Below are 23295 nucleotides of genomic sequence, written 5' to 3'. Positions count from 1 at the left end.
GATGCATTATGATATTGGCAGTTCTATTTTTGATACCTCTGTGATCCCCAACATGGAATTTGACTTTTTCACAGCAGCTGCACACTGTTGACATTTTCATCAAGCTGTCTGCCACAACCCCAGGAATTTTCTTGGTCAGACACTAACAGCTCAGACTCCATCAGCATAAGTGAAGTTTACAGATCCTTGGGGGATCTTATTGTTTATACCCCTCCATTGCAAGAACTATTTATTTCTAGTCTCTGCTTTGTTTTTTTAACCAGTTACCAATCCATAAGAGGCCCCAAACAGAAAATATTCGCAGGTATTTGGAAAAGCCTTTATTATGCCCAATGCGGTTCGAACCTTTCTTCTTATCCTGTGACTGCTAAATCTGCTTAGGAGTCTTTGGTGAGGGACTTTGTCAAAAGCCTTTTGGAAGTCCAAGTAAACAATGTTTACTGGACCTCCCACAGACAGTGACCCGGTTTGCACATCACAATGATTCTTAGGTTGTTTAACCCAGGAATTCTCAGAGCTGATCAGCAGTGAATGTGCTGCCTCCCACATGCTTGTTGCTTCCACTTTTAGTCAACAACTCAGAAACACCCCATTACTGGGTTGCTATCATGATGTCCGAACCTGGAAAAGTTCCATATTTTCTTGAGCTGATACTCTGTTAAGCAGACAGGATTTTAAGATTTTAAATAGACATCTTTTCTCTTGCTGGCGAACAGAGAATGTTAGGAATTAATATATAAAGAATGGTTAATTTGGCATCTGGGAATCTTCAGACCTAGAACTGGGTTAAAACAAAATAAAACACTTGGCCGTGAATACCTCTCTAGCTCTTGATTAACAAGAAGAAATCCTGGCTTTCAGGCAGACTCCTTAAAACCACCTTTATCTCCCTGTGCATTAGTGGAAAGAAACGTTACATTTTCCAGGCTGCTCAAATTTATTGATAGTAAACTTCTCCCCTCTAGTTCTCCTTAGACCAAATAGTCTATTTCACTGCCGGACAGCCTGGAGTCTCTTGCAACTCCCCCTCAGCCTTTTGGTGGCTAGCTGTGTCTGTCAGTGCCAATATTCTTGGAAATTGCTGGATAATTAATTGGGCTGCTTAAAGAGACACTCAAGCTGACGAAGGCGCTTATCTTTGTGTATGTGTGTGTAGGCTTACTGTCTATCAGTAAAAGTACTTTTATTTGTTGGCAAGAGTTTTGTGCTTCAGACCTGGATCCAAGTTCCTACAGTTTTTAAGTCTTATACTGGGATGCTGGAAATAATTATTGGAGATGATATTAGTAGTACATCAGTCATACTGAGTTGTATGTGTTTTTTTTTAAAGTAGGCTAAAGTTACTAGATACCGTGGAAATCTCACCTGTACTGCTTCTCTCCCCCGCGGTGGACATAAATCTTTTTTTAATTGCCTTTCTGTAAACACTGATCTGTTTTAAAGTGAAATCTAAGCTTAATACAGGCCTGTAAAAGCCTCTTACCACAAACGGAATCCATGTCTCTTTTATTCAACACATTTATGTGAAAAGATTTTTCCTTAGAATTTTAACTTGAACATTTTTAGTTTGCCCTACCCCCTCCAGGCAGTTAAAGTAGAGAGACATTCATTTGACTGTTCGTCACTTCCTCCTGGCCAAGTTTGGGGATTCTCTGGTCCTGTGACCTGCTTCAGGCGAGGCCAAGGTGTGGTAACCTCCAAGAGCAGGTTTACAAGGCAGTCCAAGGTGTAGGTTGGCTGGGTACAGGCAAAGAGGAAGAATCCAGGCAAGGAGCATCCACAAGCAGGGTCACAAGGCAGTCCAAGGCCTAAGCCTGAGCCCCTAGAGCCTCAGTTCTACATCACTATGGACCTTTTGGCAGATGTCTTACTTGTGAGGAGGGCCTTTACTCCTGAGGAGTCTTCCTCTGTAACAAGCGCTTCTTCACCTGGCCACCATTCTAGCCTGGATGCTTAGGCGTCAGCTTTCTCGAGGGCTAGGTGGTGGCTCAGCAACTCTCTTTGCCTGAGAAACCAAGCTCTCTGCCTCTTGAGGAGGCAGATCTCAAGCCATCTCCCCCAAGGGCCCAGGTCTGTCTTGGGCAGGCCCAGGGTCATCTGAAGCGGCCTGTTCTATGGGTACATCTGGCCCAGAGGGCTCTAGAACTTCTGACAAGGAATTCCCCAGGTGAGTCATGACACCCTGTCTTCTAAGTTGGGAGCCAGTCTTGGCTCAGGGACATGGCTATTCCCAAAGTAGCTGATGTTTCCACCCATTGAAACTTCAGTTGGCTTCTACTGTACAGTGGGGGTCTGGGAAGACACAAAAACCCAGATGGCATGGAGCAGGGGATGGTGCAGTTTTGGACAGCTTTTAGGAAGTGCTGCTCTCTGTGCCAGCTGTTGTGCCCAACGGCGATACGCATGTTTATTACAGACCTGTGTGTCGCATCATAGCAAAGTTTAATATTCCCAGTGGCTTGCAGGAGAAATACGATTGTTAAAGGTGGTGTTAATTGCTTAGCAGTTGCTTAGCATTTTAGTGTGGCATGCACTGTAGGGAGCATCACTGTCCCTGATCTGTGGATGTAAGATCCAATAAGGTGGAGAAGGCAAGGGCGTGAGAGAGACTTGGTGAGTAGAGGCAGTTCAAGGTCAGTGAAGTAATGGAGAGAGAGAGAGAGAGAGAGAGCGCAAATATTTTGCAAAGGGAATAAGGTTTTGTTTTGAGGAGTGGTGGCTTGATGGAAGAGCATTCAGACATAAGCTACATGATAAAGAGCGTGAAAAGGCGAGACTGTGGGAAGGGGAGCAAAGCAGCCGAATAGCAGTTGGGTTTGGATTATGGGAAGGGAAAACAAAAGAGACTGATTGTGGGGATCTGAAGAGAGGAGAGCTAAACAGTTGTACTAAACTGCACAGCCTTCTGCAACCTGGTGCCCTCCAGATGTGTGGGGCTGCAACTCCCATAATTCCCAGCCAGCATGGCCATGGTTGGTGATGGTTGGATTAAAGTGTTTCCAGCAGGAAGTGGTCTCCTTCCCATTTACACATCCCTCCCATCTTGAGCTCAGAAGTCTCTTTCTGCTTTGACAGCTGCAGCTCTTCCAGAAACAAACTCCTTGAATTATTTCAGGAGCTTCTTACCACTTACCTTTCCTTGTGGCTCCAGTGCCTGCCTCTTTGCTATCCTACTCCATAAATAAAAAGGAAAGGGCACGCTTGCTTGTCAGCTCACTTGGGTGTGACAAACTACTTCCATGCATTGAGTCCAAAAGTACTGAGCACTTTGTCTTTTTCTCCAAAAAAGTAAACATGAACATGTTTTGTGGACTTTGAAACTCCCTTGCCTTTTGATAATTTGAGATGCTTCATATACACTGTAGGGATGGATGTTCATGACAAGGTGGAGGCTTGTTGATGCTGTTTCACTTTCTTACTGTTGATAAACTGTTAGGGATGGCATGGACATAGCTTGAAAAATGGAATAAGCCCTTTCTCATTGGGTGTACATTGAGTGGATGGGGTTAATCATGTAGAGTGGGTGACAATGGGCATAATATTTAAGCTTAATGTATTTCATAGTTTGGTCTTTTCACGATACCATGAGCTCCTAGGATAGGATAGGATAGGATAGGATAGGATAGGATAGGATAGGATGTAAGCTCAGTAAAAACCGTGTCTTGGAGGTTTATAGAAGGGGGGAGCATATGGGGCCTGTGGTTGTTTGTGAGGTCCTGGACCACCATGCAAATCTCTGTAGGCTTTTCTCTTCATTGATGCTGAAAGAATGGAGCATAGGCCAATTGTGCCTCATTTGAGTCAAAAGTGTTGATCTGGGCTAATGACAAGCATCGCTGCATTTCTTGAATTTGGACTGGGAAAAGCCCTTCATCTCCTCCTAAGCCAGTTGAGGCCCTGGAAGGAAAGGAAGCCAAGGTGACGTCTTTACTTCCACTTCGGTAACGCAAGCCCAAGAGGTACACAAGACCTGTCATTCCTAAATCGTTTGAGGCTTGCCCTTTGCCAGGGTGCTACTTTATGCTGTGCTGGCTTGCCCAGCCTGACAATTCCCTATGCCATCAGAGACTTCTGTTAAAAGATGCACCGTTGTATAACATTAATGAGCCCATGTCTTAATGCTTTCAGTTAGCTGTGCTGATGCTGTACAGCCGTTAATGTGCCATTGCAGAATAGCACATCTTGTTTCTGGAAGTGTCAAATATGCTTCCAGCTCTGCCTTACTGTTGAGTATCCAGAATTCTGTGCTAAAAATACCCATGTTGTGAATAGATTCCCAGTTCTGTTGCTGGAATAAACTCTCCAAGCTACGCATTTATACTAATTTTACTTAGCACACTTTAGATTTGGTTGCACTTGGTTTAATCATTTTTGGGTTGTGATGGGATTTGACCTTCTCAGTTTATTCCAAGTTCAAGCCAGGGGCTTAGTACTCATGACACAGGCTGGGGTGTACATACCACCCCCTTACTGTTGAGAGGTCCATGCAGACTTGTCCCCTGCTCCTAATAGCAGAAATAGATAACTTGATGAGGCTGGGCTTGTTGTGCTATGTGCTGCATGATACTGAGGGTTGGAGTGGACTCAAAGGGAGCGTGTACAGGAGGCTCCAGCCCTGTGGGCCTGATGCCGGGTGGGTTCTGCAGATTGTGCATCTGGGTTTCCCCCTTTTGGCTCAGGGCAGGACCAGCGAATGATTCCAGTTATTTCTGGTTGTGTGCTGCAGTGACAACAGAAGCTGCCAGATGGGCATATCCTTGGAGTTGGAAAGGAGCCTCCAAGGGAGGCTTGGAGGATGGCAACAAGGGAGAGGGCCTTCTCAATGGTGGCCTCCTAATTGTGGAACGCTTTCCCCAGTAAGGCCTGCCTGATGCCAACATTGTCAGCTTTTTGGTGCCAGGTTAAGAGTTCCTCTGCTTCCAGACATTTGACAGCATATGATAAGGTTTTTAATGAGTCCTGGGATTTACTGTTGATTGTTTAAATTGTTGTATTTTTGTGCATTGTCTTTATATTACGTTGTTAAAATTGTATTTTTCAGGTTTTAATCTTTGTAAACTGCCCAGAGAGCTTTGGCTATTGGGCAGCATAGAAGTGTAATGAATTAATGAATGATATTGGAGGTCTTCTGAAACCTTGCAGTGGGGGGATTCTATAAACGTCTGGCCTTTACAAATGTATGACTGGCACCACTTGCAAGTATACGTGTGTTTATCAGGTTTTAACCCTTTCCTTCCCTGGTAAGGTGCGAGCAACAGTGCCCCAAAGGGTGCTATGAGCCTGGGGTGGGGAAGGAGAAACTTCCATTGGCACCAAATGCAGCTTCCTCTTTGCACCAAACACAGCCTGGGGAGGGGGGCCGGCATGGCACAATGTTATCCCTCCCTTTCTCATGTGCCCTGGCCCTTAGCCTCTTCGTGGTTTAAAAAAGCTACACACAACTCCAGACTATGCGTTTAATGTAATGTGACATTTGGCCCTTCAGCCGTCTTTGATGTACATCTGATCTGCTTTAATAACAAACACAGGGTGATTCTGTGGTACCTCTGGCTGATAGATTACGTTGCTCCAGGTTTTCCAGTGATCCAGCTGGAATCTGCTCCGCTGCACCTGGAGCCCATGGACTGTTGTCCCCCTTGGAGGGCTCTTCCCTTCTGGAAGCCTTTTGAACATTTGGGAGATTGTCACATCCTCAGCTCCAATTCCTTCTCCTTTCCTTGGTTTCTAAACAGAAACTGTCCTGGTTTCTTCTCCCCTTGCACATGATGTTAGTCATCCTTTCATCCTCATTGCTTTCTTCAGCATCCTCTCTAGCATTCTCTACAAAGATGTAGAGGAAGCATCAAGAGTAGAAGGAGCTGACCCTGGGATTACCACCAGCCGTTCTCCATGAGGGCTCCTCCCTCATTGCCACCCCCAACAGCTGTGCACCAAAGAATGTTTGGGCAGATTTTCCTGCACCACCATGACACCACAGCACTTAAATTCTCCTATTGGGACAGCTGTTAAAAGTAGTTCAGATGTTGAACGTTTGGCCATTACTGCCCTAGACTAATACAGCTTCTTGAAAGTGTACTGACCTCTGTCACAAATAGTGTCTAAAGGGAGAAGTAGGAAGTGGTGAATCAGCTTGACAAATTAGTTTATGATTTCGGTTTCATATCAGAAGATGTAGAAATAATCTAGGTGGAGTTCTGGCTATAAGTGGATCTTTTATAGAGAGGGAGGAGAGCTTGGGAAGGGGGCTTTCTTCCTGTTGCACTGACTGGAGGTGGATTAGTGAAGTATTGTGCGGGTGGGGTGGGGGGGCTTTACTTCAAGTGTAAATAACGCTGGCTTAAAAAAGAAGAGGTTGCTAACATAAGCCAAGTCATCTGGGGTCAGAAACGTGCTGCAGGCTGTCCTCTGTGGAAGGGATAAATGTGCCTTACTGTGATTGAAGGATATATATCACTCATTCTGTAAAGAATAATCTCCATAAGGGAAGCTTCAGCAAGCAGGCAAGATGCTGTAGTTCCTCCACCCCCTATTTTTTGCTCTTGAAATAAACTGAACTATAACCACCTGGGCTTTTTTGAGTTTGGGAGCGGGGGATTATTTTAAAACATTTATTCCCCACCTCACCCACAATGTTTGAGGTGGCTTTCCACAAAATAAAAACAGAGCAATAGTATCTCAGATGTAAAGCATAATAAAGCCACTAATGAGATAAACAAAGTTAAGCTACATTTTGAGCACCAGCATAACTACGTGCCCCTGATGATCTATTCTCGACGGGTAGTTGCACTTCTCCAATATGGAGAAAATGGTTCCCTTTATCATTGAGCCTATAGCTTTTGCTTAATACTGTGATTCTGTATACTAGATCCATGATCCACATGGATGATAATCCTAGCCTGACTTTGGTCACTAAACGTTGGGGTGCAAGTCTATTGTTACAATTTGTTGTAAGCTACTCTGAGGATCATTTGATTGCAAGATGAGGTATAAACCATTATAGTAAATAAAATAAAAATGGTAGAATCTTACTTTTTCAGGGCCTTGGCGTTCATGGGCTAGGGGGAAGAGGCTTGGCCATATAGGGAGTGCTTCCAAATGGAGGGCTTTTATCACTAAGAATCAGAAGGCATTGTGCAGCTATTCCATCTTTCCTTCCTTAATGGATTTTCTGCAGTAAGAAAAAAGATAGAAGAGACAGTGGGAAAACACAGGAGAATACACATGATGTATTCCCTTTCCCACACTGCTCCTAATACAAAGTTACTCCACTCCTTAGGATATTCTTATGTGAACACTCACATGTGGCAGATGCTAGGGAGCACGAGCAGGAGAGTGCTATTGAATGCTGGACTAGATATGCACTTTGGGGCCTTTGGTCTGATTCAGCATGGCTCTTCTTATTTTTATGATTTTCTGTCTCATAGAAGAATACACACCTGTTTTAGTAATCACCAGTGCCTTCTGGAATGTTCTTGGCAACTGAACGCAGTGCAGGCTTAATTCTTCCTGACCATGGTGAGATCGGGCAGCATTTTATCTGCATTAGGTTTTGGTCTTGTTTTAACAGACTCACTTCATGTCCTTTCAGAGGGACAAATAGAAATCCATGCATTTCACCATTGCCCTTCTTGTGTCTAAGTGGATTGAGTACTGGATTGGAAAAGGCATATCGCCCACCAAAAAGGCTTCCTTTGGGTTACTCATGTAGGCCAGGTGAAGGCTTGATTTGGTCATAAGCCAGTGTGTTGGAGGTTATAGCAGCCAGTTAGGGTGTACTTTTCTTTGTTTAGGAAATACTTGAGTTGCTGTGTGATTTGAATCACCATGAATCTGACTTCGTTGGTTCAAGCTATCCAGAGCCTGCTAATTAACTTCACTGCGATAGCTTTGAATGTCTAATAGCTCTCTCTCTCGCTCTCCCCCCTGCCCCTGTTCTTCTTTCCCAGTGAGCCATGGCTGACTTGGACCACAATCTCAGCCTAGCAGATGCCCTGACAGAGCCACCACCACAGATTGAGGAGGAAGTGAAACGGGATTTCATTGCCACCCTGGAAGCAGAGAAATTTGATGATGTGATTGGAGAAACTGTTGGCAAAACAGACTACGTCCCTCTTCTAGATGATGACGACCCAAAGGCTGGGAACCAGGAAGCAAAAACCAAACCTCACGCTGACAATGTTCCAGTGGAGCGTAAGTCTCGGGTCACAACTGTGAATGCCTGGGGGTAGGCAGAGTGTGGTGTGCTAATGAGCAGAAGAGCTCTGGGGCCAACAATGCTATGGGGCCAACGTTGCCATGTCACTTAGGAAAACTGGGCAGGAGCTGGGAAGGGCTGTAGCATCCATTGGGGGAGACCTCTCATTTTCATCTTGCTTATACCTTCTACTGCTCAGGAAAGCGGGACATGATTGAAACCTCAAGATCTGGGAGTGGCAAGTGAGAGACAGGCAATATTTCTGGAAGGGGTGGGCAGCAGCCAATAAGAAACTGGGGGCCAGTTAAAGTGGGAAGGTGCGAGGAGAGGAGGGAAGCAGTCTTGTTCGGAATTATCAGGACACAGGTTTATGTGCCCAACCCCTGGAGTCTTACAATTGAGTGGGCTGCCCATCTATTCAGTTTAGGTTACCATAGCACCTCAGGATAATCCTGATACTGATGTGGGCAAATCACGGGTGTAATGTACAGAACGTTTCCTAGTGGGAAGGCTGAATTATTTGGCAGATCCTGGTTTCTTGGAAAGGTTGTGGAATTTGGGGGTTAAGGTTGGTTACAGTCCCCAGAAGGATGCTCACAATATAACATTATCTTCACATGTGTTATGATGCATCACAGCTCTTTGAAAGGAATATAAGCAGCAGCCTCTCCCTCCCTTCACTGTTAGGGGAGGTAACATTTATTAGCAGTGTGCTTTGCCTCACTAGCTCCTCCCATTTCTCTTCCCCCACTTGGTATCCTCAAAGCTCTGTTTCCTCTCTCTGCACCTACTGCCTAAATGCTTTGGGCATCTTCCTCTCGCTGCCTGTTGTCTAGACTGTCACTCTTTCCTGTCTGGCTTCCTCTCACCAGTCAATTCAGGATGCTTTTGCAGAACGTTCTTTTCTCTCCTGTGGCTCAGCATATGTATGCGCATCAACACATGCACCCCACCTCTCTTTAGAACCTTAAACTGCCTGTCTGTTATGCTTTACATCAGGAGTGGGGAACCTTTGTCTTATGAAGGGTCCATGGGAAAAGTCAGTGGAATTTGCAGCATTGCAAGATTGCACTGCCCTTTCTCTCTGCGTCTTGCTTCCACGCGTGCAGCCCCAACACACACGCATGAAGTGGAAGAGGAAGCAATTTCCAGAGGGATGGTCCAGAGAGCAAGAGTGGGCCCACAGTGTCTGGAGAGCCAAATGACACTGAAGCTGCACGAAATCAGCCGGGGTGTGTGTGTGCACCTGCAGACTGCAGGGTCCCTGTCCCAGCTGTACATCAGCATTCACCTTCTGGCTTGCTGCCCCTTGTTGCTTTGATCTGCTCCACACAGGTTTATTGACTTTTAACAAAACCTAAACCAAAGATTCATACATTCTTTCCCCACTCATTTTCTTTCCCCCTTCCTAATTTCAGTACTATGCAAGTCAATAACAATTCCTTTCCCCTATGTTCTATTTCCAGTGTTTGGAACAGCTTCCCCATTTCTGTTATGCAATAATGCTTGAGGCTGTATTCTGGAGAATATTTATGTAACCTTTCTCTAAAAGTAAACTTACATCTTGTGTCAGGATGTATAACTTGTCTCTTCTGGTGAGCCTAACTTTCTCTCTCCTAAAAACACACAAATTGCCTACCCTATGGTGAACATGGCTAACGTTAGCTTCCGAAGCAAAAACAAATTGAGCCTTTGGGGAAGGGGAGCGATGGGGAACCATGAAGGAAACAACTCTGCAGGCTTCTTATCAAAGCTCTTGCTCTGGTCTCTCTGAAGGAGCTCCAGTGCTCAAGTTGAGAAATGTTCGCACCCTCTCTCTGCTGGTGTCTGACAGATTTGAATATTCTCTTCTGTTTTCAAAATTGCATGTTTATCGCTTGAGACACATCTGGGGTGCAGAGTAGAGGGTGAGGCAAAGGGTCATTGAGAGGCTAACCAGTAGTTTAAAGGTTGTGCAAACTTTTGGATTACTTGGGAACCTTCATCAGGCACAATGCATATTCAGAGCCAGAAAACCAGAACAAAATTCTTGCCTGTCCATTTGGGTTTTAGTCCCTACTGTTTTTGCAGACATACAAGGCAGGCATGGCAACTAATGATAGTAGTTTTTTATACAGCGCTTAAGAGCTCTTCAAGTACATTTATTTGCAGTCCTTACAACAAACCTGCAAGGTAAGTCAGTAGTAGCATCCCCATGTTACGTGTTAGGGTGGGGGATAGTGGCCTAAGATAAGATTTGGACTGGGGGCTTCCTGGGTCACAGCTCAGTCTCTTAGCTGCTGTGCCACAACAGCCCTTGGCCATAAGAGGGAGTTTTTGCTGGTTCTTGGGCTACGTAATTTTGGGAGGTGGGATGGAATCACTGTCTAATATAGAACAATGGAATATGCATTAGAGAGAATTATTTGCAGGGGTGAACTGAATTCACATACATTAACCCGTTGAATAGCTGAGTCCAGTCAGTGCGTTCCAGATGTATCTAGGCCCTGGGATTTCTCTTGCTAGTGCTATCAAGGGAACTCCTTCCCTCCATGTCTGATGAGAGACTAGAGATAAAGGAAAGGTTTCCCCTTTGAGCGCTAGCAAGGAAAACCCCAGGCAGTGCTGCTGCCATGACAGATATATTGGGGGTGTATGGTGGGCTGCCAGAAATGGCTTAGCAGGCTGCATGCAGCCTACAGGCCACACTTTGCACCCAGATCTAGGGTTTGACCTAGTAGTATACAACAGAGGTATAAAATGGGTTATTTTGCATTGTTTCCACCTGCTTGGGAAATGAAATTTGATTTTCTTGGGGGTTCGAGGTCTTTGCCTTGCCTTTGTAGTGTGGGAGGCTTGCTACAGTCCTCTGGATTGTTTTGCTACTTGATATGGAACACATTAGTTGATATGCTCTCAAATGAAGAGGTGGTTGATCTGCAGAGAAGTTCAGTGTGGGGGATCCTGGGATAGGGCAGGGGTGGGGTGATTTTCTTCCAGACCTGTTGGCTAGGACCATGTCTTGTGTGTGTTTCTCTTTCTTATTACTGCTTTTTCCTTTCTTGAGGCAAAATGAGATCAGCTTCTGAGAAGAAAAATACTTCCATGGGTGTAACTATTTGGCTACGTTTCGTTGTCTCTGGACTGTGCCTTAACAGGGCACCTATATTTCATCAAACTGATGGGTGCATGGATCTATGTGAAAATATCTACTTTATGGACTTAAAATCCATCTAGACACCATGTTGTTTGCTAATAACAAGTCTGTTAGGCGAGAAGGGGCTGCTGCCCCCCTGCGCCTCAGGGCTAGGTCTCCTCCAGTGATACAGGTATCATGTGTTTCTGGGCGAGTCAGATTCTCTATATCGGAGTCCCCAACCTTTGTGGGTCAGTGGGCATATTTGGAATTTTGAGAGTGCAGTGGGTGCTCTCACAAAATGGCTGCTATGAGGGTGAGGCTTGCCCACTCACAAAACCACATTGGAGCCCTCAGTATTTTATTTCTGAGATAGGTCGTCACCATTCCTGTTGTACTGATGACAGTGATGCAGTGCTGATTTCCAGACCCCATTTTGCAGTTGCAAGCTTTCCCTCGTGATAATCTTGCAAGATAGGCTGCTCTTCCCATTTTTACAGACAGGGAGCTGTGGGTGACTGGGTGACTTGGCCAAGGCCAGACAGTGAGTCTCTGGAAGAGGTAATACTTAAACCCAGGAATCCAAAGTCCAGTGCTGCAAAGTCCAGTGCTGCATTTGCTGGACCATACTGGCTTTCGTTCTGTAATAGCCAGATCCTTGACCCTGTACTTGTACCACTAGCTGCTACTGCTCTTGCATGGGAAGCTGGAGCCGGGGCTATACCTTGGAATGTAGTCATGGAGCAGTATGGAAGAATGTGGCAAGTAGAGCCTCATGCATGGGGACCCATGTTCCACCCCTGGCATCTCTAGTTGAAGGATCTCTAGCAGTGGGGCGGGGAAAGACCCCCAGCCAGCATGGCCATTGGGAAGGATGGGATTTGCAGCCCAACACATCTGGAGGGCACTAGGTTGCGGAAGGCTTCACCTACACTTCTCCAACCTTTCCTATGGACTGCAGTGTTGTGATTTGTGCTGGTCTGCTCTTTTATTATCCTGAGTATGGTTTGGAGCCACAAAGCAGAATGCCTCTTCTGGGGCAGCCAAATATTGGCAACCAGCTCACACTCATGTGCAGTCATGCCTTTGGCTTTCCTGCAGACAGTCCACATGGGGCTGTAAATATCACCTTATGATCTACCTCTTCCATCTCTGCTCAAAAGGGGGTTGTGGCTGACTAAAATCCTTCAGCCAGATTAGGCAAGCTTAGCGAACAGTCTGATGGAGTCCTACCTGGACCTGTGTGAACCTTACGGATATGGGGGGCTGGGGCTTCGAGGAGTGCTGTCGAATAAAGCAGAAGTCATCCAGGAATTCATCTGAGAGCCAGTGTGGTGTAGTGGTGAGAGTGTTGGACTGGGAGCCAGGAGATCTGGGTTCTAGTCCCCACTTGGCCATGGAAGCTCACTGGGTGACTTTGGGCCAGTCACAGACTCTCGGCCCAACCTACCTTACATGGTTGTTGTTGTGAGGATAAAATGGAGAGGAGAAGGATTATGTATGCCTTCTTGGGTTCCATGCAAGAGGAAAAAAGGGCGGGATATAAATGCAATAAATAAATAAAATAAATTAAACAAGCTTTTTGAGCTTTCATGCTTCTGTTCTCCCCCACCCCTCCGTTAACACTTCATTTGGATTGCATCTTTTTCCCATGAGGATCATAACAACCAGCAAGTTGATTTTACCAAGTGGCTGAACATCATAATTTGACAAGTTATGGCTAATCCTCTTATTCTGTCCTTTACGTAATGCCGAGGGATTGCTTTGGGAGCAGACAAAGACGTCCATCTCTTCCTAACCTTCCAGCAACTGCTCGCTCTACATGTCTGGTTTAACCCCAGAATGTTTGCTCAGGTTTGTACTGCCACAAATTTTGAAAGGCCAGCGAGGGGTTAACACACGTGGCCACTGAAGATGACTGTTTTGAACCCTGCACTGACCAGATAAAGTAAGGCATTTGGCATTTATTACTTCGAGATATCCAGCTTCATTAAATGATAAACTGTGCGTGAAGAGAGAGGGAATCTGCGCAGAAGAAATTTCAGATCTTAACACCCCCGCCCCCCACCCAGCTGGAGTTGCAGGAAGTTTATCCTTTCCCCAAACTCACTTTGTTAGGGTCTAGTTTTATATAAACTCCAGTATTACAAATTTATAAGCTAACTTGCTTTGGATGATTAAAGCAATCTGATGCCCACCAGAGGGCGCTGACAGTATTCTCTTGGTGAACATAAATTGCAGCATATCCATGCAAGACATGTCCACACCCAAGTAGCAAAACAAAACACAGCACAAAAGACTGGAGGAATGAGAACAAATGCCTAAAATCACGTTCTCTCTCTTCTCCCCCCCCCCCTAAGAATTTTTGTGCAACCAACATTTGGTTTTCCTACTAGTTTTGGGGGGTGACAGTTTGATTGCAAGAAGCAACCTAATAGTTGGGAAGTATGTTGCCGCATGCGTTCAACAAAGTGCTCAAGCCTCATTTTCATGTCTCAAAGTAGGATTTCGAAAAGAATCTAACACTTAAGTTGCATTACTGCATGAGGCTGAAATCACTAAAGCCTATGTATGAATGAAATTGATCGTGTTCCTTGAAGGGAGAGAGTAGGTCCTCTGAGAGATGTCCATCTTCATAACGTGCATCGCAGGAGTCCAGCTGAGGGCGTTCAGTGTGTTTGGTGTGCCACCAAGCATTGACCACTGCTGTTTTTCCTTTAGAGGCTCAGCAGCCAAATATAGAGAAGAAACTACAGGTAATGCTATTAAAAGCCAGACGATGGCAAATTAGGTATTAGTCTTTCCTGTTATAAAGAAAGGCATGGATGTCACTTGGAGACTACTTTTTCAGTCTTTATCCAGTATATTTTTCTCTCTACCAACAAGAAATATGCTTCACAATTTCCAGTTGTTCTCTGTGTCTTTTGTGTATGACCAATAGTAAATGTCACATTTGTTTTAAATGCTTTGAGAGGCTTAAAGCATGCGTCTTTTGATGTCAGTGAAAACCTTTTAGGGTTTTATTTCATTTTAATCCTGTTGACTTAAGGGCATAAGATGAGCCCTGCTGAATCAACCCAAGGTCCACCTACTGGAGCCTCTTGGGACACTTCTGGGCACTCGCAGGCAGGACACAAAGGTGACTGCCCGCCCCTCTTTGCCCCACCCTCCAGGCATCCACTGTTCGCAAATCCTCCCTCTGAAGACAGCCCTATTTATCAGTAGGTGGCATACAGGCCTTAACTGTCCCATTAAGGGCACAATCCTGTGCATGTTATAGAAGTCCTTCAACTCCCAGTATCCCCCAGCCAACATGGCTGACTGGGGAATGCTGGGAGTTGTAGACTGTTTTCTGTCTAAACATGCACAGGTTTGCACCCTAAAAGCCTCATTAACTAGTTTATGATCCTTCCCACTGCAATTTCTTCTCTCGCTCTTCTCTGCTCTTAGTGACTGCCAGGGCCCCCGTCATGGCTGCTTTTGTAGTAGTGAGATATCGAACACATCCTGCGCATTTACTCGCTGCTTTAATTCCTGTTACAGTATTTTGAGTTCTGAAAAATGTGGGATGGCCTTGTAAAGCAGGCTAGGCAGAGAAGGGATGTATAAGCAGATAGTGTAAAAGCCCAGGCACCCCCGCCCCCCAGTCCTGGCAGCCTCTGAGAGCCCTATTCTGACAGTTCTCTGGGTTCTGAATCTCTCATGCCATGTCTTTCCTCTACAACCAGGAAAGTTAAAAATGTTATAGAAAATGAAAGTGGAGCATCTTGGGATTACACACTCTGTGCCAGATTGCATGCTTGTGAATGTGCTAAATATTCAAAGCCCCTGTCTGTGCCCACATGTCTATCAGTGTGAGCGCCTCGTAAAAGAATTGCCAGAGTTCAAGCCGTCTCAGTAGCTGAGACTCCTGCTCTCAGCACCCCCACCTGCTAGCTTGCAAGTGTCAGGAGGTGAGGGAAGAAAACTTTGCACATCTGCAGAAGGACCCTCTTTCTCTGTTCATACTAAAAAGGCAGCAAACAAATGAGGAATCCAGCAGGTGCAGGAGACGGATTGCTTAATCCAAATTATAAAGATCTTAACCCAACAGGTGTTGAGCACAGGGCTTACCATCAGGAGACAAGGAAACCCAAACAGCCTCTGAAAGCAGCTACTGACTCCTGTTATGTCAGCTTGCCTGCAGAGTCAGTTTTCCCTAGAAATCATTATTGATTATCAGTTTTCCTAGTCGTCTGCTGAAGAGACCTGTGCTTTGAACCGATTGGGATTGATATTTTTATTTTTGGGAGTAATACATTGGTACCCTGTACCAGCTGGATTCTTCTTCAGTTCCTCTCTTGTCCAGCTCATTCCCTGTGTAACGTGTGCTACACCTGCTCCCTCGTGTTGAACATGGGTTCTGGGGCTGAGGCATGGCTTGTTTTGAAGGCCTGGCCAGTGGTTCTTGGACCAGCGGGTTGAGGGGTGCAACCTCATTTTCAAGAAGAGGAAGGGTTTCCTTAGAAGGCCGGCTGTGGCAGCCTGTATGCAGCGTTCCCTATTTTTCCTGCTGCTTTGGGTGTTTCCTTCTGCAATGGCCATAGATGGAACATGGGGCTGGCTGGACCATCTGTCGAATCCCACATCCCACCCACCCAAGGCCTCCCTCATCACCATGTTTTTATGCATGAAATCATGTGGCTGCACATACGTATCTGAGACATGCCTTTAGGGGAAGCAATTAGGCTTAATATATTGGCCCCATCCTCCTTGCTCAGGATTATCTGTTTTAGGGCATGCTGTTTTAAGGGTTGTTTATATAAAAACAATCCTTTGATCCTTTAGCCAGATGTAAGTAGTATCTAATCATTTGGACCAGGATTACGGACTTCGGGCATCTTGGTTTGTTTTACGTTCTTAAATAGATTTCTAAAGGGGTTATATGAATAATTTGGAAGGGTGTGTGTGTGTAGGAAGGGAGGAAGCTAAAGCATTAGAAAGGGGAAAATGTACAGGTAAGTTGTATGCCAGCATTCCAAATTGCAGAAATAGAAATCAAAACTCTGCTGAAATGTTAGAGCCTTGCGGGTGGGAAGAGTTGCAGGCATCTGTGCTGGGGCACATCTGACATGGACTGCAGTGATGTCCTAGTTTGTTTCCATTTATCCAGAGCATCTGTTTTGAGAGCTGAACCTTTTTGTGTGGGGAGCCTTGCTACTCTTCACTAGCTTGAGGGGGAGTTTAGCAGAGAGAAGGGAAGGCCTGTGTCTATGGGAGATGGAACTGAAAAGCATTCTTAGGTCTGTTCTTTATTTAGCCCTTGTCCATGCAGCAAATTGCTGCTTTTTGGAGAAAGTAGGGCCTTTTGAGGGTGCTTTCTCAGCTCTGCTTGCAGGTAAGCTGTTTTGATTTATGCATCCTTGCTCCCAGATGCGGATGTGCAGGAAGGAGCCTCCTCAGCTTTTGGAATAGCTAGATTAAATCTTTTCAGAGTCTATTTTAAAAGTTTGTGTATGTTTGTAGAATAGTTTAATCTTTGAATCTAGCTATTTTAAACTGGTTATATGGTAGCACGGGACTATTATGTGGTTCCATTTGTGAGCTCATTATGCCACCTTGAAAATTCAGCTACTTTATGTCCCTGGAGTAGCAGCTTCCTAGTAGTGTTACGGTGGCTAGGGGCTGCCAGAAGGTGACCCAGACTTTTTGCAAAAGTCACTGATGGTGCAACCTGACAACTCTTGACCTGACTGCTGCATTCCAGAACAGCAACCCCTTTACACGTCGGTCTTGTGGGGGCACCTTGAGAGCCAGCTGAATAAGGCCACCTCCCAAAGGTGCTTACCAGAGGAAGATTCAACGAGTCTCTCTTCTTTCACTTTCTTTGGTGAGGTTTGTATGCCTGCCTAGCACTATACCCCCTCTGCTCACCGGCTCAGTAAGCTAGAGACAAAGTTGTATCAAAGCATGAGGGTTGCATATGCACTACAATGGCATGTGCTCTATTTTGGACTTGCTACTGCACACTTCTGGGCAGCTTGGCCACCAATGTGGTGGTGGTAATGAGGTGCTTTATGGCTCAGTTCAAGGTGCCAGTGAAGGCTGGTCTCTGATTTGTTTCAGGATTTGCCCCAATTCGTGTGTGGGGAGGTGTAGTGGTGGATTTCTGGGGAAATCTCCAAAATGGACATTTGTACTGGCTTTTAGTTTATCTCCAGGTGTAATTCAAAGTGCTGGGTTCATCTTGCTCTCAGGATATTTAGGGTTTTGTAGGTTATCCAAAAAGCTGCCTTCTTTATGATGGCCCTGTGTGCCTGCTGAGATCCTCTTCTGAGACTCTCTTCTATATAATCCTGCCTTTGTTGGCCTGGTGCTGATATAATGTTTTTGGGCACGAGGCTAGAACTCTTTTAACCACTGTGATTTAATCAACCATCATTCTGTCTCAATTTTGCCCTGTTGAAGCGGATTACTGGAGTGTGTGGTGGCCAGCCAACTTCAGCTTTTCTTGGATGAAATTGATAGTATCCCATTCCAGTCTTCTTTTCAACCAGAGTATGCAACCAAAACTCCCAGGTGACATAGCCCTGTTGTTCCTCCTAGAGATCTCATTGGTTTTTAGTACCATCAACCTTCTGGGCTGCCTGGCCAGGATCTGCTTTTGAGGAGGGGGCACTGTTTTGTGGTGGCTCCAGATTGTCTTTGAGGGTAAGTTCCAGAAGCTGGTGCTGTGAGGAACGATGCTATAGCCTGTGGTACACAAAATCCCACAGTGTTATATCTTCCATGCTTTTTGACATCCACGTGTAACCCCTGGGTGAGGCCATCTGGTGATTTGGAGTTCCATCAGTTAATCCTAGGCAATCAGTGTACATTCTGAACCAGTGTTTTGGGAGCCATCTTGGAATAGATGAAAGTTAACAAACTAAAATGTAATTCACATAAAAGAGAAATACTGTTGTTTGGGGTTTCTGATGAGCTTGGAGGAGATGTTGGACCTATTTTGGATAGGGTTGCCCTCTCTCTGAAGCAACAGATTTGCAGTTTGGGGGTACTTCTTGATCTGTTGTTGCTTTGGATGTGCAGCTGACAGCAGTAGCCTGGAGTACCCTTTTAATAACTCTGTCTGACTCACCAACTCTGCCTCCTCATGGAGAAGTCACACCAGGGTGAGGTCATGATCATGGTGCCCAGATTATTTCCTGACATCCCCAGAGAGCTGTGTCTGGTCCATTGCCTGCCTACCTGCCTTGAATTGTGTACTGAAGACAATTTAATTTCAGTGGGAGTTTTAAATTGAACTCTTTTTTTACTGCTTCTGTTGTTCTGTATAGTTTCTTAACTTGTGTTTTTAAATTGTAAGCCACCTTGCGCTTACTTAGAAAGGCAGGATGTTAATTGTAGTTCTCTCAAGCCTTTGGTCACAAGTAATCTGGATCTATCGATTTCAACTGCTGCTGTTCTGTATCTTCTGGATTTTAGATTTTATTGTGTTAAGCTTCTTTTTATATGTGTATTGTACTGTTTAAATTAATTGCAAACTGCCTTGAAAGCCAATTGTGGCACAAAGGTGGAATAGACTTTATAAAATAGCTATGTTTAGGTTGCTACAAGCAGCCTGCACCTTGCTGTGCCCTCCCTGTAAACCCTCTTCCTGGGCATCAGGTACAGGTGCATGTACTCTGTCTCTAAGAGGGTGGAAGTGTGAGAGCCTTGTCTTGCTGACCAGTGATGGTTGCTTACCAAATCCAGTCAATCTGGACAATCCACTTCCACAGGGAACTCCCAAGAACAGGCAGAGGAAGGAAGTTTGGCTCTGCATGCTGCATGTTGCAGAGTAAACAAAGTCTCTGAAAAGGGGTCAAAATGAGGCTGGCTGTTTCCCATCAATTGGTAAGAGTGTGTCTGTCTTCTAGGTACATCCGCGACTGGACCAGCAGCTGTGGTTGAGAACGGCGATCATGGAATAGAAGGCAGCAGTAAGGGTACGTTTTTAATGGCCCCTATTCGTGTGCCCTATTTATATACCTCTTACTTGCACAAGAGACACTTCCCTGTGGTGTGATCCCATGCTGGTGCTGTGTGTGTGTGTTTGCATATATATGTATGCAAGAGGGAAAATATTGGACCATTGCGTGTTTCTTCCTCCTAGGCATTCCCCAGAAACATAAGAGTAGAATTTTTAGTGCTGGATTATGACGTTCCAGGAACTCTTTCCTGGATATAGCCTTTTCCCTTTCCTGATAGAGTGGTACTTTATTCTGCAATATCTTGTCCTGTCTTGCCCTGTTGCCAGCGGCTGGCATTTTGTGAAATACCTTTCTGACTGTTGTAGCTCTGTAGTTGAGGAAGCCTCTTTCCCCTCCCCACACTCAAAGAGAGGCTATTCTTTAGTTTCAGAACAACTATCATAAATCACCTTAGAAAATGGAAGCACAAAGACATTTGCAGGAGACCCCTTGTGGGCATGGCTGCGTGTGATCTCTCAAGAGACTGAGATATTTCAGTGATGTTGGTTTAAAACTGCCTTCTAGTGGCCCATTCAGAAGGATTATTTAAGTGTAATTAACACTTTAAGTCACCTTCCCCTCCCCTACATTCAGGAGAATGTTTCTCCACCTGAGCAGGCAAGGAACTCTTGTACAGATAGCTAATGCTGCTCACCTTAGTGTGAAGATGGCAGAGACCTCCCTCTGCTTAGGGTCTAGAATCAGCCCATCAGAGGTGGGCTGATGTCACTCTTGCTTGGTCCCCCCTGCCCTAGAATCATTGTGTTAAAGCCAGTGTGCATACTCAGGATCACTTAAGAGTCTAGGCATAACTAATGTGTCTAGTAATTTTTAGATTTTATTTATTCTAATATTTATATGCTGCCTTTCAGTGCAAAGCCCTCCCAAGAAGTCTCACCTAAGACAATTCTGTGTGTGTGTGTACACTCCCCCCACATCTGTCTGTCTGTCTGTTTTTATACACATGCGTGCGCATGCACACACCAGCTGCAAAACTAAAATTCCCGCAAAACTTAAACGCAAAACCCGTTTAAGACACTCGGAAGCCCAGCTGGTTTTCTGTGTACACTGTTGCTTAAGAACACACATTCCTTGCTGCTTTCCATGGTCCAGCTAGTTCAGCTTTCTTTGTAAGCATCCCAGAAAACACTAGATCAGTGTTCTCCAACTTGGTGCCCTTCAGATATGTTGGACTACTACTTCCATCATCATCAGCCAATCATCGTGAAAAGTTAAGTTTGCCATCGCTTATTGCTTGCTCCTTATTGATTGCTCCTTCCAGCTCCTCTGGTTTTCTTATACTGTCCCAAATTTTCATATGATCAGCTGTTGCATTCAGTCATAAGAGTAGTTACTGGTATGATCCCAAAGATGGGAAGGAGTCAAAGGATGTTGCTGCACCAAGGCAAGAAGGGAATTCTAATTCAAGAAGCAGGGAAGCTCCACAAGCGGAACGAGGCCTCCACTATCAGTTTAGCATAATCCAGACTTGAGTGCAATGAACCTCATAATAACAGCACAACCTCCTTCCCTCACCATGAAATGATTTCCTTAACTACTATTCATCAGAGTGAATGGACTGCCAATTCTGAAATTTAACTCAACACATTATATCAAATTGTGGCTCCTTGCAGGGCATTATTCAGCGTTAGGCACCCAAACTAAGAAATGAGCCAATTTGCCAAACAAACATGGGGCCTGCTGTATATTTAATGGTGTGTGTGTGTATCTATACATTTATATCTATATTCTTTTGATGAAAATAAAATATAAATTGAAATTTCATTTTCTAAATACTACTATTGTTTTCTGTTAACCTAACATGAGTAAGGTTTAAATACTGATATCCCAAGATGCCAATTAGGCCCACCCTGAATTCCACCCTTTGACCATGGGGTGCCTGTGGGTCTATGGGGTAGTGAGGCTTTCAGACTGCATACAACTCCTCTTCAGAAAGTAATAGTAAGTCTAAGCTGAAGCGGGAATAAGTGCAAGGACGAAGGTCTCCCTTCTGGAAACTGCAATGTACCTTGCTTGAATTTGTACACCGTTCAGCTGTTCCCCTCTTCCTCCTGCCCAAAGAGTTTTGTGTGTCATGCTGCCTATCAGCAAACTCACCCCCCCCCCCCGCTCGCTCTTGTGTGGTGAGCATCTCCCCTACTGGCCTGCATGTGTCTCCCCCCCCCCCCATATCTCCTGCCTAGCTGTGCGTGTTCCTCCCTGCTTCACTTTTTGAGGTGGGGATACAAGACTATGTATCATTGTCCTTGCAATGTGTGAGTGTTTGTTGGGGTGGAGGTGGGCGGTTGTGTAAAGTTTCATGTGCGCTTGCTGCTTATGATGGGTGATGGCATCTCAGTCCTAACTGCCATGTTTCCCTAAGAACTCAGATTCCTCCATCACCCCAAGAGCTGAAAATTCGCCAGAGTTTGAGCTTTTGTTAGGTTCCATGGTGGGACAGGAAAGTGTAATGGCACAGCTTTCCAGAAAGCATCAAAATAATTAGGGGTTTTCAGGAAAATGGAAGAGATGAGTACAATGCAGCTCCTTTCATTTAGCTGCTTTAAATGCATCTTGATTCTTCAGAGATGGGCAGCTGGCATTAGTTAGCTAGCTGGGCGGATGCAGATGCTGCCAGTGCAATCTCAAGAGGTCCCTCAAAGGGCTACTGTTGTGCTAGGTCAAGCAGGCCACCATTCTGTTCCTCCTAGTCAGCATCATGTGATCTGCTCTGAACCTCATGATGCTACTACTTCAGATTTAGAGCTGAATATCCCTGCTCTGTGGTCTCGCTAGTATTGCTCTGTGCCGGGGGGTCCTGAGCCCAGTTGTTGGCAGTTGTCTGCTCTTGTCCTGAGCAGCACATGCCTGGCCCCTGGTAGGTTTGTAGGGCTGAGTTGGCCCATTTGCGTGGTGCTGAGTTTCCGGGTCAGTGAGAATGTGTTACTGCACATGGTGTCACAGGTGACTTGCAACATTGTGCTCATGGAAGGGACCTTGCAAAGCTGGGATCTTTTCTCACCTTGCACTGCAGGTCTAAGAGTTGTGCTGTAAGAGCTTCAGCCAAGGCAAGAGATTAGGTGAGGAGGCTGCAGCGCTTCTAAGGCAGCAAACTGCAGAGGTAGTTAGTCGAGGGGCAGATGCTCAAGAGTCAAAACAAAGCCTGCAAATGAGACCTAGCTGATGAGGGTTAGTTTAAAACAAAACAAGCCATTGGGCAGACTCCTGAAAGGCATCTACTGAAATGTATTTGAGCTATTCAAATATCTTCACATGCTGCTGCTGCCTACTTGGTTCACGGGGGCTGTAGTGCTGCAACCTGGGGAGTCTGATGTGGGGTTTTTTTTGTAGATTCACAATTTCTTGACATGAGTTACATGAATCATTCTCTCCACATCTGAGGGGAACGTTTATGGACAGAAAAGCCCGCAAAGTTGGGGAGTGGCTAAAAGGAAAAACATTTTTTTAAGACAAATATCTAGTTATGGAATCTCCCAGGTCTGCTGGTGATGGGCACGAAAGGGCTTCTCCCAGTCTGGGTTAAGAGAGTTCAGAGGAGGGCATTGACACTATACCACTCTCTGTGGTTGCATTTGTTGTCTGTGACTGTTAGTCTGTAGTGGACAGGAGGGGAAGCAGGTGTTTGCAGTCGTCCTTACAAAAGGGATGGATTTGGGGCTACCAACTTATGAAAAAGGTGTCACTGAGCAGCATGGTTTGTGTAGCAGCATAAATTCTGCACTGGTAGGATTGTGTAGAAAAGGAGTAAGCAAAGCCATCTGGACCTAAAGCCCCCTTCTGTGATTCCAGAATCATCTGTTTAAAAAAATAAAAAAAGCAAAGAGCCATTTTAAAAACAAATGAAACCTTTTTGCACCCAGTACCATAAATTACAGTAGAGGAGGTACAGGGCCTATAATGGCTTGCTTGACTTGAGTGGGGTGGGAAGTATGGAGTTCAGGCCCAATGGAAGTCTGTCTCAAAACCTGGATGAA

At 45.3% G+C, this 23295-nt stretch overlaps 1 protein-coding gene across 8 annotated transcripts in view; it reads left to right on the top strand.

Annotated features, from left to right (window-relative positions):
- LOC146345281 (uncharacterized) overlaps positions 1–23295 on the top strand; it is a 228758-nt gene that overhangs the window by 69760 nt on the left and 135703 nt on the right. For all 8 annotated transcript variants that reach the window (XM_084859551.1, XM_084859552.1, XM_084859550.1 and 5 more), the window contains exons 3-4: positions 7947–8190; positions 19208–19276. In XM_084859551.1, coding sequence (XP_084715677.1) covers positions 7953–8190; positions 19208–19276 — 307 coding nt within the window. In that variant the 5' untranslated portion in view covers positions 7947–7952. The remainder of the gene's footprint in view (positions 1–7946; positions 8191–19207; positions 19277–23295) is intronic.

This window comes from Heloderma suspectum, chromosome 5, assembly GCF_057233095.1.
Source record: "Heloderma suspectum isolate Gila_16-S chromosome 5, 16-S_ref, whole genome shotgun sequence".
Taxonomy (NCBI): Eukaryota; Metazoa; Chordata; class Lepidosauria; order Squamata; family Helodermatidae; genus Heloderma; species Heloderma suspectum.
This window is presented reverse-complemented; position numbering and strand designations above follow the sequence as displayed.